At 46.9% G+C, this 15,385-nt stretch overlaps 1 protein-coding gene across 1 annotated transcript in view; it reads right to left on the bottom strand.

Annotated features, from left to right (window-relative positions):
• Positions 1-5,044: 5,044 nt before the first annotated feature.
• Positions 5,045-15,385, bottom strand: part of LOC132238107 (aldehyde oxidase 2) — a 62,200-nt gene continuing 51,859 nt past the window's right edge. The window contains exons 34-36 of the mRNA XM_059702695.1: positions 13,683-13,850; positions 6,150-6,226; positions 5,045-5,663 (exon numbers count right to left, since the gene is read on the bottom strand). Coding sequence (XP_059558678.1) covers positions 6,173-6,226; positions 13,683-13,850 — 222 coding nt within the window. The 3' untranslated portion in view covers positions 5,045-5,663; positions 6,150-6,172. The remainder of the gene's footprint in view (positions 5,664-6,149; positions 6,227-13,682; positions 13,851-15,385) is intronic.

Genomic DNA, 15,385 nt, shown 5'->3' with positions numbered 1-15,385 from the left:
CCTTTTGAGCTCGGCGTGTCAGCATTTTGAAAAACCCTAACTTAACTCTGGTGCCGTGTCACATACAGAAATTTGTTGATAATTTGCAACCATAGTAAAACAAAGATTTATGCTTTTGATATTTATTTTATATATTTCAATGCCATTTAACAAAGAAAAATCAACCAAAAAATGAGTTCGCGTGTCACCTCTGACACCCGTGTCAGAGGTTGGCCATCGCTGGATTAGAGGGTGTGTGGTCAGAGCCGGGGGCCTGGAGACGGTGGGTGTGAGCAGCAGTGCAGGCTCATAACACAGTGCAAGCAGGAATGCACGGGCGCCTCCAGGGCCTCGCCTCACCTTTCAGTTCCATTGGTACCTTAGTTGTTTGCCTGCCATTGCTTCCTTACTCTCCTATCAGAGAAACCCCCAAAGCAGGGTTTGTCCCTAAAATCACCTTCTCTGGATCTTGCCTCTCTTCATCAATCGTTTTGGTAAATCGGTCTAACTTGGCTTCCTTAACTCAGTACCCTCTGCTCCCCCCTGCCCCTCCCAACGTCAGGGAATGTTTCTGAGTTCTTTCCTGAAGTTCTTGCCAAACGCAGACATTCCTTCAGTGCTCCCCTTTGGGCCTTCTCGGAGCATCTAAGGCGTTGTTACCCATGGCCTTAACATGTCACTCCACTGTCCTTGTTACCTCCCGCAATACTTTGTTTTTGCTGGGCTCCTCTTTTCTGTACGCACGCCTTTTATTTTGTGTCATGCTTTCTTACATGTGCAATGGACTGTGGACGAAAGGGGCCACATGCTGACCTGACAAGCTCAGGAGAGGCCTGCACGGCAGTCTTGCAAACTCAGAGACCTAAAGTAACCACAAAGGATGGTCTGAAATTAAACTTTAAAAGCCGTTACGGTGGGCAGTTACGTCCTAGGCCGGTATCTTCACTGACAAGGTCAACCTTTACCTTAACTGAGCCTATCTGTCTTTTTGCATCTATGATAACATACCCTTGAAATGTCTGGGTAACTTGTAACTTCCCTTTTTCTGGAGCCTCTGGGGCACCACCAAATGTGCTGGGCGCCAGGACAGATACTACAAATTCCTTCATTGTCATGTTAATTGATCCTGCACCCACCTAAGTATGTGTCCATCATTTTACTTTTTATCCAATCCCAGGGGTTTCCCCTGCTTTGCTTTATCCCTCCTCCTTAATGTATCACCAATGGGTTTCATGTAACCACCTACGTCCCTCCTCTGATTGCAATGTATAAATACAAATGTAACCTCGCCATCCTCCGGAGCCTTATCTCAATTCATTGAGGTTCTGCTTCCCGGCATATGTCGACAGTTTGGCTCAAATAAACTCACAAAAATTCTTTACAGGTTTCAATGTTGTTGTTTTTTTTTTACGTCGGGTCCTCAAACTTTTTAAACGGGGCCAGCCAGTTCACTGTCCCTCAGACCGTTGGAGGGCCGGACTATAGTTTTAAAAAAAACTATGAACAAATTCCTATGCACACTGCACATATCTTATTTTGAAGTAAAAAACCAAAATGGGAACAAATACAATATTTGTATTTGCATGTGGCCCGCAGGCCGTAGTTTGAGGACCCCTGTTTTACGTTAACAGGACATAAGAAATGCCCAAACCTTCAGAGAATTTTTATAAGGGTTGATGTGAGCCAAACTGATGCCATATGTTGGGAAGCAAGATCTCAAATGCTCCAGAGAATGACAGCTGTTTCTTTTTTAACCTAACACGTTATCTTCTTTTTTTCTTTGCATTTCATTATCTTATTATTTTTACCTTTATTGTTGAAAGTATTACATATGTCCCCCCTTTTCCCCCATTGACCCTTTATAGCCTGACCCTGCCGCCCCAGGCCTTCACCACCCTATTGTCTATGTCCATGGTTGTGCATATAAGCATGCAAGTTCTTTGGTAATTCTCTCCCCTCCCCCCTGTTTTAAAGTTTCTTTTATACATTTGGAATTAAGGAGGGCATGACAGGAAGATGACATGAAAGTAGGAAAAAGAAAGGTGGGGATTGGATTACAGGAAAGTTAACAAAATTATGTGCTTTCTTGAGGATGGTTACTCCTTGAGGGGCCTGGAAAAGAGGATTACTTCTGGCATTTCGAGGTGTGTTAACCTAGATGCACAAGAACAATGAGTAGGGCTGGCTTAACCTTTTACTAACAAAGTTATAGGCTTGGGCCATGACTACCCAGCACACCTGGCAGTCTCATACATTTCCAGGTATTTAGTTTAATCTCCATTTAAAAGAGTTCCAAATTCAAATATCGAATTATTAAATATTTACTGAGTCCAGACTCTGTGCCCTTCCAGGCTGAGTAAACAGCAGTGTGAAGGGCCTGACCTGTTAAACCAAAGGAGGCTAGTGTGACAGATGAGACAGATGGGAGATGAGATGGATGTGAGAAGCAGAGGGAAGTGCCAAGAGTCAGACCTCTATGTCTAGCATTTTCCCCAAACTCCCAATCCACCTTATCTAGTATCTCCTCTGAACACCAAACTAAAAACTCTTAGTGCTATTGATTACTCTTCTCCCCAAACTGTATTTCTCACTTCCACAGTCTGTTAAAGATACAATGTTTCACTAATGAGATATTAGCTATTTTTATATAGCAGGCACATATGTCATGCATTCTTCTAAGGCTTAGATTAATAATCTAAGCACTAGAGGCCTGGTGCATGGATTTGTGCACATTGAAAGGAAATTAATTAGAAGGTGGCTGTTGGGGTGGGACTTGGACAGATGGGCCAGACACGCCCTGGAGCCAACCTCCTGCTCCCTGGCCAGCCGCACCTGGGGTGGTGCTGGGGCTCGAAGGGCGTCTGCAGAGTGAGTGGGTCGGTCCACTCCAATCTTTATTATTTCCTTCCTGAAAAGATTGCCATAGACCCCTGTTTTTACCTAAAGTTTAGCCGTTTTTCATAAACACTTCTCTATTTGTTGGCTTTTGCTTGATATTTGGAGTCCTGAAATAGTAGTTTGGGACACTTGCCCAGTTTTATAGTATTTTTGGAGACAGATTTGCTGACCTCTTCACTTTGCCATTGCTGCAAGTTCCCCATGTAACTTTTGGATGTAAAATTTCAACCTATTTATTTATTTTTAAAACATATCTGTTTATTAATTTCAGAGAGGAAGGGAGAGAGATTGAAACATCAATGATGAGAGAGAATCACTGATCAGCTGCCTCCTGCAGGCCCCACACTGGGGATCAAGGCCGCAAACTGGGCATGTGCCCTGACCGGAAATTGAACCGTGACCTCCGTTTCCTAGATCGATGCTCAACCACTGAGTCACGCCAGCCCGGCAAATTTCAACCTATTTAGATGAAAGCTGCTAGGTGCTGCATGTGAACTTGTTATTATTTTTAACTTTGGTGGTGGAAATAGATAAATGTTTCCTTTTCAAGGGCAAGTAGCAATAGGTCTTTTTTCCACCAACTAGGAAGATGCCAAGGGTCTGTTTTGAAAAGCACAGTGCTTCCCTTGGAAAATGATCTGGGAAAAGTATTTATGTTCCTATGTTTTGGATTAATGATTGTAGAACACCTTATGAACCTGGCTTTAAATATATATATATATATACATACACACACACATACACACTCATACATGTGCATGTTAGCATAAGTAGCTAGTTAGTTAAGAAAGGAGCCAATGGAATTGGACATTAAACCTGATTCACTAGGAAGCCATGCATTCACAGGCTTTCCAGGGGACAGTGCATTCTCCACCCAGGGGACTTCATTCTGGAAGTGGGCAGGAAGAATCAGCTCCAGTCATTAGCTGTGATTACCAAGGGAGGAATAGAAACAGCAGTGGCAGTTCCGTTGCTGGGTGCATGTGGCAACTTACAGGGGTGGAGTCTAGCCTGGAAAACCTGGGGGAAAGATTGGAGGGGTCGGGGAGGATACAGCGCAAGCCCACAGGAGATAGGAGAGAGATTGGTTAGTTTGAAAGAAAGCCTGCTCTCTCCCAAGTCCAAAGTCGTATAACCAAATCGTAACAAAGAGCTGTCTTGGTAGCATGCTTCTGTTTGCGCATTCACTCGTGTGCTCTCTCTGTAGTAGCTGTGTGAGCCAAAGTGTTCCAACCCACTGAGCAACCTGGCCAAGGCTTCACTTACGTTTTCAAAACATCTTTAAAAAAAGAAGTAAATCTTTTTAAAATATGATTTTTATTTATTTTAGAGAGAGAGGGAAAGAGAGAGAAACACTAATTGCCTCCTACATGCCCCGACCGGGAATTGAACCCATAAACTGGAGGTATGTGCCCTGACCCGGAATAAATCTAGTGAACTTTTGGTGCATGGGATGATGCTCAACCAACTGAGCCGCTGTGGCCAGGGCTAAAACATCTTTTTACTTCAACTTATTTTACCCTGGCTGCTCCCACTAAGTTCCCCAACTCTTCTGTTCATGTGTTCAAAAATCGTTCGTAAGTTTTGTCCTGCCCATGACCCCTCTGCTCCTGTCTCCTTTCTCCTTGTGCTCCTGTCCCACTTTCTCCCTTGGACTCTTGTGCCCTAGTGGAGCCTCCAAAGTCAGCGGATGGGCCTTGAACAGCTGTGTCCCAGTCCCTTCAATCACATGGGCTCAGTGCCTCCCCTGACCTTCAACCTCCTCCAGGCTGTAAGGCATGTCTAACGCTTACCTTCTCCCACCAACCACCAAACGCTCTCAGCTCGGCCTATCCTTCATTCACTTCAAGGAGTCACTGTAGTGGAAGGCATGGTGAGTCTGATCATATGAATTCTGGTTGATAGAATGTCAGTTTACCCCCTGACTTTCTGGTCAAATACGGAATAATTCATTTGCTGGTTTCTCCTTCTCTGAAGGCCTCTGAAACCGAGGAATAAAATTTGGTGGACCCTGCATGTTTCCAACTTCAACATAGGGGTGATTACAATTTAGAATTTTTTTTGCTCTGTGTTACCCGCTTCAATATATGGGAAATGGAGCAATGAAGTTTTCCTGAAACTCTGATACCAGATCAGGTGTTTTTTTTTTATAAACAGATTTAAGAAGTAAAAGGGTGTTATGATACTACATTGAAAACGATTTTGACAATGCTTTTGCCCTCCACATTCCAAAAGAATGTCAACCAGTTGAATAACTCATCCACAATGAGGAAAATACAACTGCTTTGCTGTCAAATGCACATACACGGACCCATAGCTAACCCACAGTAAAAACAAAATAAAATCAAACCTTGTAGAACTCTGTGGTGTCCCTAACTGTGGCCACTGAGTCAAACACACCCCTGAGGAAAGTAATCACGTGCTTATCTACTGCGAAGTGTCTTTCATTCTAGGACTGTAGCCTGCGTTACAGTCCAATGATACTGGATAAACACAAAGGAAAGTTTTGCTTTTACAGCAATATTGACATGATGCTGTCAGAAACAACTTAGCATTAAAATTGATTGCTGTGTGTGACTATCCCAGTGGTTGTCTGGTGGCCCCTAGGCCAGAAAGTCTAAATTAATGATTCGTAAATAATGATTCATCTTGTCAAGGTAATCAGACTTGAATAATGTTTCTAAGTTTTGTGTCATTTTTTCTTCTTCACATCACTATAAGAATATCAGTGTGGAGTCCAGTTAGGATTAACAAGCCATCTTTTCACTTGTAGAAAACTGAAGCATCTGAAAAAAAAAAAAAAAGGAATAATTATAAAAGTGTGTAAATCCCTCGACTTGGTGTGAGAGAAGAACAATAAATAGTTGAAAAATTGAACTGGTAAGCTTTATGGCTATGAATAAATACATTGAGGTAGTTATTTATTCTCCCTTGGCCCCCACATCTTCATTTATAAAATAAGAAGCTAGATGAGCCCTGGCCGGGTAGCTCAGTTGGTTGGAGCATGGTCCCGATACACCACGGTTGCAGGTTCTATCCCCAGTCAGGGCATATACAAATATCAACCAACGAATGCATAAATAAAAGGAACAACAAATCAATGTTTCTCTCTCTCTCCCTCTCTTTTCCTCTCTCTGAAATCAACAAAAACATTTTAAACAAATAAAAAAAAGAAACTGGACTTACACACTCGTGTCATCATAAATTTCCATAGAACACAAAGGACTGGATCAGTTTTTCTGAGTAATTATCTTTCAGCTTACTGATCTTACCTTTCAGAAAAGTGACAGCAGTGCTATGCTATAGGGATAGACCAAGGTCTAAATGTCTTAGGGTCATCTCTTGGGATCTAAGAAAGAAAGCAAAATCAAAACAATATCATAAGACCACTGCATATATTTCACCAGGAAAATTATATCAAATTTGTAGATTTGGGGAAATTTTTCTGATGGGACGAGGTAGCTTTTCCTGGGGAATACCCTTTCTTTCCAGGGTCAACTCTGAAGAGACAGGGGTCTGGTATTGTGATATCTGCTGCTCTTCTCGTTGTTAAGTAAGAAGACACTCTATTAGTTATCTATCCTTTTTACTTCCAAGATGTGAATCTCACAGAGAATTATATTTCCTATGTACGCATTTGCAGGGTTAGGGAGGGTGGAAAGGGGAGTGGTTAGGTTGAGAGTTGTTTGTGTTGGAGCCTAGGGACCAGGACTCCTGTGCCATGACTTGAGAGCAGCTCTGTCTATACCTTCAGCCAAATGGTTTTTGTCCAGAACCCTTGCCAGTTAAAACCCAGGCTCATTTCCCTATCCTGGCCTTCAAGCCCCAAGATCTTGACTCGTGAATCCTTCCTTCTTGTGGTCCTCAATTCCTGTTTCCTCTGGTGGGAATGCTCTCCCTTAGGTTTGGCCAAAAAAGCAGAAATTACATTCCTTGCCTCTGCTGTTATGCTTTTTTTTGTCCAAAGAGTTGACTTTTAGTTACACAGGTGTAAAAGCACAAACCTCCCATAAATAACGAAAAGTTATGAGGGTTCCTAAAAGCTTTCCTCCTAATATTTATTTCATAAAAGTACAAAAAGAAGACCCCCCCCCCCCCGCAAAACAAACAAAAAAACCCAAAACAACCATCCAACTCCTATCAGGATAACTTAACAAATTCTACTCTTCCTGTTTGCTCTTAATCTGTAATGAAATATGAATGGAGGGCTAGGTTCGCCCTTCACAAAGAGACGTCCCTGATTCTCTACTTAGCTGCTGCGACAGGTACCTTATTTACAATCAGCCCGTGGCACCTGCGCTGGGAGGGCTGGACGCTGGACAAAGCTCCTCAGTCTAGTCTGAGGTCGATTCAGGTCAACTCTCCTGCTAAAGGTGATGGCAATTTTTAGTCTCTTCCAAAACCTGCCTCCTGTTCTTTCCACCAGACCTGGGTTCCTGGAGTACCCGTGGCTTTGGGACCCAGATCAACACTCATTATCTTGCTACCTCAGCCTTCTTGGGTCTTACCTCCTCCCTACCTCCTTGAATGAGGACATAACTTGCTTTTTTTTGTTTGTTTGTCTCAGAGACCCAGACCTGGGACTTAAGCTGCTCTTCCTTGGCCTTTGGTGACCTTCCCTTTATCTTCTCTCTTGCTTGGTGCCATTGACCCCTTCCTCCCTCCTCCTCTTCCTCCCTGGTTGGTTCTTGATAGCTAGAATGAAGGCAATATGTTCACAATGACCATCAAGATGGAGTCCACTTTTAGTTAAATCTCAGCTTCTGAGATAGGTCTGTATCCGGTCTCATTGGGGGCAAGGCCCAGTGTCAGTGGTAGCTGCCATCCATCCAGAATTCCTCCTCATCATCTTCATCGTCGTTATTGTGTAGTAAAGGATTAACTCAGCAGGCTTGGGTTGTCCAACCTCTGCACATTCCAAAGAAAGAGCCCTCGACCAGCCCCAGGGAGATAACACCTAAATAAACCCTTGAAGGATCCTGCCTGATTAGAGTGTCTTTGTCTACCTGAGGCGTTGGGCCAGGGGGCATCACCTGGCCTCTGGAAGGGCTGGACACAGTAACTCAGGTCAGCGCTGCAGGTGACCTGTGCTACGTCACTGATCCCTAGTGAGAAACCAGAACGCCAGGCTCAGGTGAGCTTCCCAGGTGGTGGACACTTTGTGTTCCTTCGCCCGCCTTGTTGCTGGGAGAATGCAGTGCTGTCGGTGTCGCTCCACCGGGAGAGGCCGCTGGAAGCTCCTACCCAGCCTCTCCTGGACTTTGCCCCATCTGCCTTGCCCTTGGCGGACGTTAATCTGTATCCTCTCATGGAAGAAACCAAAGCCAGGACCACAACAGCATTCTAAGTCCTGTGAGTCCACCCAAAACAGCGGTTCTCAACCTGTGGGTCGCGACCCCTTTGGGGGTCGAACGTCCCTTTCACAGGGGTCGCCTAAGACCGTCGGAAAACACATATATAATTACATATTGTTTTTGTGATGAATCACTATGCTTTCATTAGGTTCAATTTGCCCTAACCGGCTTGGCTCAGTGGATAGAGCGTCGGCCTGTGGACTGAAAGGTCCCAGGTTCGATTCCGGTCAAGGGCATGCACCTTGGTTGCGGGCACATCCCCAGTAGGGAGTGTGCTGGAGGCAGCTGGTCGATGTTTCTAACTCTCTATCCTTCTCCTTTCTTCTCTGTAAAAAAATCAATTATATATATATATATATATATATAAATTATGTTCAATTTGTAACAATGAAATTGGGGGTCACCACAACATGAGGAACTGTATTGAAGGGTTGCGGCATTAGGAAGGTTGAGAACCACTGCTCTGGCAAGTCTCAAACTGTTGGTGCTCCTGGGGACTTCAGACTCCATCATCATCATCATCGTTATCATCATCATCATCATCATCATCATCATCATCATCATCAATGTATATTGACCACTACCTATGTAAGGTCAACTGCTAAACGCTTTCCACACATTACCTATTAAACCTTACAACAACGCTGTGTGGGATGATAATCATCCTCTGCACACGCCTCCCCCATTTTCTGGAGGCGGACACGGATGGTCAGAAGAGTAAGTCAGTCCGGAAAGGGAGAGCCGAGAGCCAGCCTGTCCCCCGGCTCCAGGCGCGTCCTCACTGAGTTAAAGCAGCGCCTGTTACGCTCTCCCTCCCGAGGTAAGACCTCTTTCCGTCTCACGTCCTGCCTTCCTCCCCCCTCTCTAAATCTCAGGGAATTCAGCTTTGCCTTCTCCCCCCTCTCTCTTCTGATTCTCCGCCTGAAGGAGTAACCTTCCAGGGACCAGGCAGGAGAGCTTTTAGGTACAAACATCTACATTTAACGACAGCGTCCGAGAAGCCACCCTCGGTGGTCGGAAAGGCCCCTGCAGGGAGGAGGCGGGTCCGAGCGTGGAGGGGGGCAGTCAGCCCCTGCCTCCTGGGACAGGCATGCCCCACGTGGCACCAGTTTCACAGCCCGCGAGAGCGCGGGTGACCTCCGCCAGGACAGCGCGAGAGGCAGGGGAGAGTGTGAAGAGTGAGTGTGAGTGTGTGTGAGTGTGAGTGTGTGTGTGTGTGTGTGTGTGTGTGTGTGTGCGTGTCGCACTGGAAGGGCGTGGGCGCAGCACCGAGGAAGGGAGGCACCGCGGGGCGTCTCCGCTCTGAGCGGCCCCTGAGTCATTCGGTCTCCCCGAGTCCACGTGGCCGGCGTGTTTGTGCCGCTGGGCGGCCCTGCCAGGGACTTCGCCGTAGCCTTCAGCGGAGCAGCCGGGACACTGCGCGTTTCCACGTGCCGTGGGGTTGGTCCCGGAACCACAGGAAATGGGAGCAGTCCCTGGGACAGGCTGCTCGCCTCTGTGCATGGGGCTGGGGGCGGGGGGGGGGGGGCGGTTTGCATGGCGAGGCTGTGCGTGGGGTGAGGAGGGGGTAGGGGGAGCGGCTATGCATGGGGGAGGGCGTGGTGGTGGCTGCTGTTCATGGGGGAGGGGCCGGCTGTGCATGCGGGGCATGGGGGGAGGGGCCGCTGTGCATGGGGGGGCTGTGCATGGAGGGAGCGGCTGTGCAGGGGGAAGGGGGGCCGGCTGTGCAGGGGCAGGGGGAGCGCAGGGGAGCAGGCTGCCTGCCCCGGGACAGCCTCATCCACATCTGGCAGGAAGGGCTGCCCGTACCAAAGTAAACAGGTGGCACGTTTAAGCAAAAACGCTCCGGCCTTCTTACTAACGCCGGCTTTTTGCTGAAGCTTGAAGCTAATTATCCGTGAAAATGTGGCTGCTCGTCTTGAGCTGTTTTCTGCCCTGGCCAGGTCCACCTGATTGAATGTGGACGCTCTTCCGCCTTGGGGAGGGACGCATCTGGAAGGTCTTTGACCCTGACGAGTCCTTGATGGAGACTTCTCTCTGATATGTACAGTGACTTGTATTTACACAGCGTTTTTACGTGCATTTAAATGCATATGTTATTTAATTCCAAGAGGAAAAGTAACTACTGTGTCAGACCGTCATTTCTATTTAAGAAATAGTCTGTTATTTACCTTACGGTCATAAGGAGCTTATTAAAAGAGGACTTTCCAGTGCTCATGTTCTAGTCACAGACATTCTGACCCTCTCATCTTCTCACCTGTCAGAACAAACTGTGTTTTTTAAAAGTTATATTTTTATTGATATCAGAGATGAAGGGGGAGTGAGAGAGAGAGAGAGGAGAACATGTATGATGAGAGAGAATCCTTCATTGCCTGCCTCCTGCACACCCCACACTGGGGATTGAGCCCACAACCCAGGCGTGTGCCCTGACTGGGAATTGAACTGTGACCTCTTGGTTCCTAGGTCAACACTCAACCACTGAGCCATCCTGGCTGGGCAGATCAAACTGTGTTTTGATTACAGCATTCAAAGGCCAAATGCAAAGAATGTTAATGTCTACGCTTCTTTAAAACATTTTCTTTTGGTATAGTACAATATTGTATGGCAGTGAGAATCATTATATATTTCAACTTATGAACCATGATGTAGCTGGATCAAATGTAAGTTCTGAGGCAGCCTCAGATGTGTTCCAAGATGCCTTAAGGAGACTGGTCTGTAAGGGGGCCTGGAGGCCTGCAGGCCTGCTGTGTGAGAGAACATATTTCTAAAGATCTGAAGAACAGAGCTGGATGGTGACAGAGGCAAGTTGCCAGGAAATCTGTGGACTGGAAGGACTGTCCAGGCTTCACCCTGCTGATGCGAAGATACGGGGTGCAGCCACCGACTTCGGTTTCTTTTATCTCTCTGCCAGTGGGAACAATTACAGCCTTTCAGCTACACATTTTTCCACCGGAGAAGCAAGATCAGAGGCTTAAGAAGATTATTTATTTTTGAGGGCTCCTTAGTCCCAGCCTACTTTAAATCCATTACAACTGCCCCAGGGCCTTTGCACTAGCTGTTCTCTGCCTTGACCATGCCATCACCAGCTTTATGGTTGCTCCTTCTCTTCATTCAGGCCTCAGTTTAAATGTGAACACCCAGAGAAAACTTCTCAATAAACTCTATAAAAAATTCTATAATAACTCTCTCCATTGCATTCTAGCCCCTTACTCTTCTATTTTGCCTCATCTGAAATTATCTTGTGTGTTTGTTTACTATCTGGTTTCCCCAGTAAAATGTAAACTCCATGCGGGTGAAGATTCACTGGCTCACTATTTCTTTAGTTCCCCGCTGGTGCCTGGCACATGGAAGGGGCTGAATAGGTGTTAGATGAATGAATGATTACACGATGAGTGATTAAAGCTGGAGCCACACCCATACCTCCTTTGACTTTAAGAAACGGTTAGGGCTAAGTGAGAAAAGTTTGCTCCATTGACTCACAGGGATAACCCAGAATCAGCCGAGCACTTATAACTGACAGCAGTGTTTGCCTTTCTCCTCTGCTCCACCGTCAACTCCTTGAGAGCGGGGACCTGCGTCCGGTTCACCACTACACTCCTGCTACCTCACACTATGCAAGAACAAAGTACCTATTTCATCTCTTGAATATGATAAAATATGAAAGGTGAGTAGCGGTTAGCCAGGTGAGGAAAGGAAAGAAGATGGTTCCCAGCAGAGGGAGGAACACGGCGGAGGCCTCTTGTCTTGATACAAGGATCAGCCTGAAGAAGCGAGTGTGGCTGGAATGGAGAGAGAAGGCAGGGTGGGGACCACGTGTGGCTGTAGAGGTGGGGGCCGGGGTCTGCCACACTGGATTTTACAGGTTTCTGGACGTGGCAGGGAAAATAAAAAAGTTTTATCTTTAACCCAAGAGTAATGGGGATCATAGCTGTCACACCACAAATCTCTGGCTGCCGTGGGTGTCGGGAGACTGTTAGGCGGCCGCTCTGACCCAGACTAGAGAGTTGGGGGTTGGACTGAGAGTCTCTAGAGAGTAAGTGGAGACAGATCTCTTTCATTGCCAGCACCCAGCATGCCTGGCACCTATTCGTTTCTCAACAAACGTTTGTTTAAGAGTGGTTGGATGGAGGAACAGAGTGGTGCAGGAGGTTGCTAGGGGTTGAAATGAACAGGACATGGTGAAGGACTGGCTACTGAGAGAGAAAGGGAGAAATGTCAGGCCAGCCCCTAGGTTTCTGGTTTTGTGTTACTACCTGGATGGAGGAGTATTGCCATTTCCCGTGACAGGAAGAAGCAGAAGCATCTGTATTTTGTGTGTCTCTGGTTCTCTGTTAAACCAAGAGTCAGCCCAGCCAGTGTTTCCCAGTGGTTAGCGTCAACATGTGAACCAGGAGGTCAGGGTTTGATTCCCAGTTGGGGCACATGCCCAGGTTGTGGACTCCATCCCCAGTAGGGGGCGTGCAGGAGGCAGCCGATCAATGATTCTCTCTCATCATTGATGCTTCTATCTCTCTCTTCCTCTCCCTTCCTCTCTAAAGTCTCTTTCTCTCTCTATATATTTTAAACAACAGTCAGGGCTTCCTTTTCCCTCTCCCTCAGGCTCCACTCGAGGCGGCTTCTGCTCACCCTCTCGCTGGTGTCCAGCGCGGGGAGCGGTCTGGAGGCCAGAGCAGAGGAACTCTTGAGGCTCCCAAGGACTTGAAGGGTTTATATTCTCATATATGAGGTCAGTGGACTGCGAGGAAGATTGCGGGTCAGGATAAGATGAGGGGTAAATGGTCGCTCTCAACATGGTCTAAGCAGCCTCAATAACAAGGGGCTTGTTATTGCGAAGCTAGACATTCTGCCCTGCCCTCGTCTCCAAAACCTGGGCCAGTGGCTCTAAATATAGACGATGAGTTTGTGGGATACATGAGTTTGGTCAGTTATTTTCTTTATGGGTTTAGGCAACTAGTTTTTGAGTGATCTTTCATGGGAAAAAGTATCTTCTCAATCCAGATGTGAGTGAAGGCTCGCCGAGTCACTCCCAATTACACTGCTCAGACCTTTCCAAATGTTCATGTCAGGGATGCCCTGATTTTGTATAAATAAGGTCTATTTTATGTGTAAACATAGATGAATTAAAAGATGGGTGGAGGGAGGGTGGTCAGACTGGTGACAGATCCAGTGTAAGATTGTGTATCTGTATGTAAATAATTTATCCAAAGGAAAGACGGTTGAAAATGTGTGTGTGTGTGTGTGTGTGTGTGTGTGTGTGTGTGTGTGTGAGAGAGAGAGAGAGAGAGAGAGAGAGAGAGAGAGATGGTGATTTCTGGTTAGTGGGATTGTGACTGATTTTAACTTTCATCTTTTAATTTGATTAGATACAGATTAGATTACACATTTACCTAAGAGTTATGAGAAGGAGGAAAAGAAAAATCCCCTCCTAGGAAAGTAAACAACAACTCCTACCATCTCTGTGAAGCGGTCTGCACAGGCCATCCGGACCCACTCAGGGGTTGCTGGGCTCTTCACTGTGAAGTCTTCAGCTATGTCTCTCTCTCTGCGTGCGGCGGCCACAGCATCAGTGATGGCAAAGAATACAGATGACCCCAGGAACATTCCGGACTCCCCCAGGCCCTGCAAGAGAGCACATTTGTTTTAGAAGCTTCTACACCGAACTATACGTCGATAGAAGTCAGGGGGGCTTATGGGGAAATAGAGATACCCATGTCCTGTCTAAAGGAGGCTGCTGTTCTTGGGTTCTAGCTAACTGCTGCCTTCCAGAAATGCAGCCCGAACGATCAGATCATCCCATTTTTCAAGAGAATTTCGATATTTGTATTTTCATGTAAAATTCCCTGACTTGCCCAGCCAGTGTGGCTCAGTGGTTGAGTGTCGACCTATGAATTGGGAGGTCACGGTTAGATTCTCGGTCAGAGCACATGCCTGGGTTGCAAGCTCAATGCTCTGTGTAGGGTGTGCAGGAGGCAGCCAGTCATCATTGATGTTTCTATCTCTCTCCCTCTCCCTTCCTCTCTGAAATCAAGAAAAATACGTTAAAAATAAATAAATAAAATTTCATGACTTTAGAAAGCACCGCGTAGGACAAGGAAAACACATCTGCAGGCTAGATTTGGCCAAAGGCCCCATTTGCAACCCCTGAGCTAGAGAAACTGAACCTGAGTCCCTTTCCCTTTATCAGTGAGATGCAGGCAATGACACGTACCTTTCAGGGTGTGGTGGCATTCAGGTAGCACAAAAGCACAGCACCTGGTACCTGGTAGGTCCCTGCTGTCAGTACACTTCCCGGCACACGCGCAAACCCATCACTGCCCTGCAGGTCTGCCTGTGCGGGGCTGGCCACAACCACAGGAACCAAGGGTCCTGCTTGCCCTGAGAGCTGCTCTCTGTGGGCTCTGAGCATCCTTTTGCCCTCCCCCCTCAGAGTGATTTCCAGCCCAAAGAGAATCCAAAGGCCTGTTGATTGGCCTTCCTTTCAAAATTGCCCCTCCCTTGTCCGTTCTCCCCCTGCTACCCCCCCCCCCATCACCCTATGTCCCCAGAAAGCTCCTGGGCGGCAAGAGGGCTCCATTTTGGAAATGATGCAATTCCAGCAGATGGATATGGACTCCTGGACTTATTGATTTGGGTACTACTTTGCCACCTCTCATGAGAAGTCTCCCAAAAGAGCTTAAAGACATTTTTAATACTGCATCTCAAACCTAAAGGGAGTTGCATCTGCGAGGGTGGCTCTCCTGGAAGCTGCACACAGCAATGCACACTCACGCTGACCTTTGTTTTAATTTGCAATTTCATGAAGTTTGCAATTGCCGAGGGTTGGTGTCTTCGCTTCCTGACACAGCTGACATCGGGCCCGATGATTCGTTGCCGTGGACGGCTGTCTTGGGCACTGAAGGCTGTTTAGCAGCATCCCTGGCCTCTACCCACTAGAAGCAGCGTCTTCCTCCATGGTTGTGACAACCAGAAATGTCTCCAGGCCTGCCGAACGTTCCCTGAGGGGCGACCCCCGCTTCCTGTCCCCTTGAGAAACGTTGCTTTAGATTATTTCCGGGGCGGGATGAGGCCCCTGAGCCCCTCGGAGCGGAGTGAGTGATTTGCCCAGTATCACAGAGTTTGGCTGGGGCAGGAACGCAGGTTTCCTGAGGCCTGGT

This window comes from Myotis daubentonii, chromosome 7, assembly GCF_963259705.1.
Source record: "Myotis daubentonii chromosome 7, mMyoDau2.1, whole genome shotgun sequence".
NCBI lineage: Eukaryota > Metazoa > Chordata > Mammalia > Chiroptera > Vespertilionidae > Myotis > Myotis daubentonii.
This window is presented reverse-complemented; position numbering and strand designations above follow the sequence as displayed.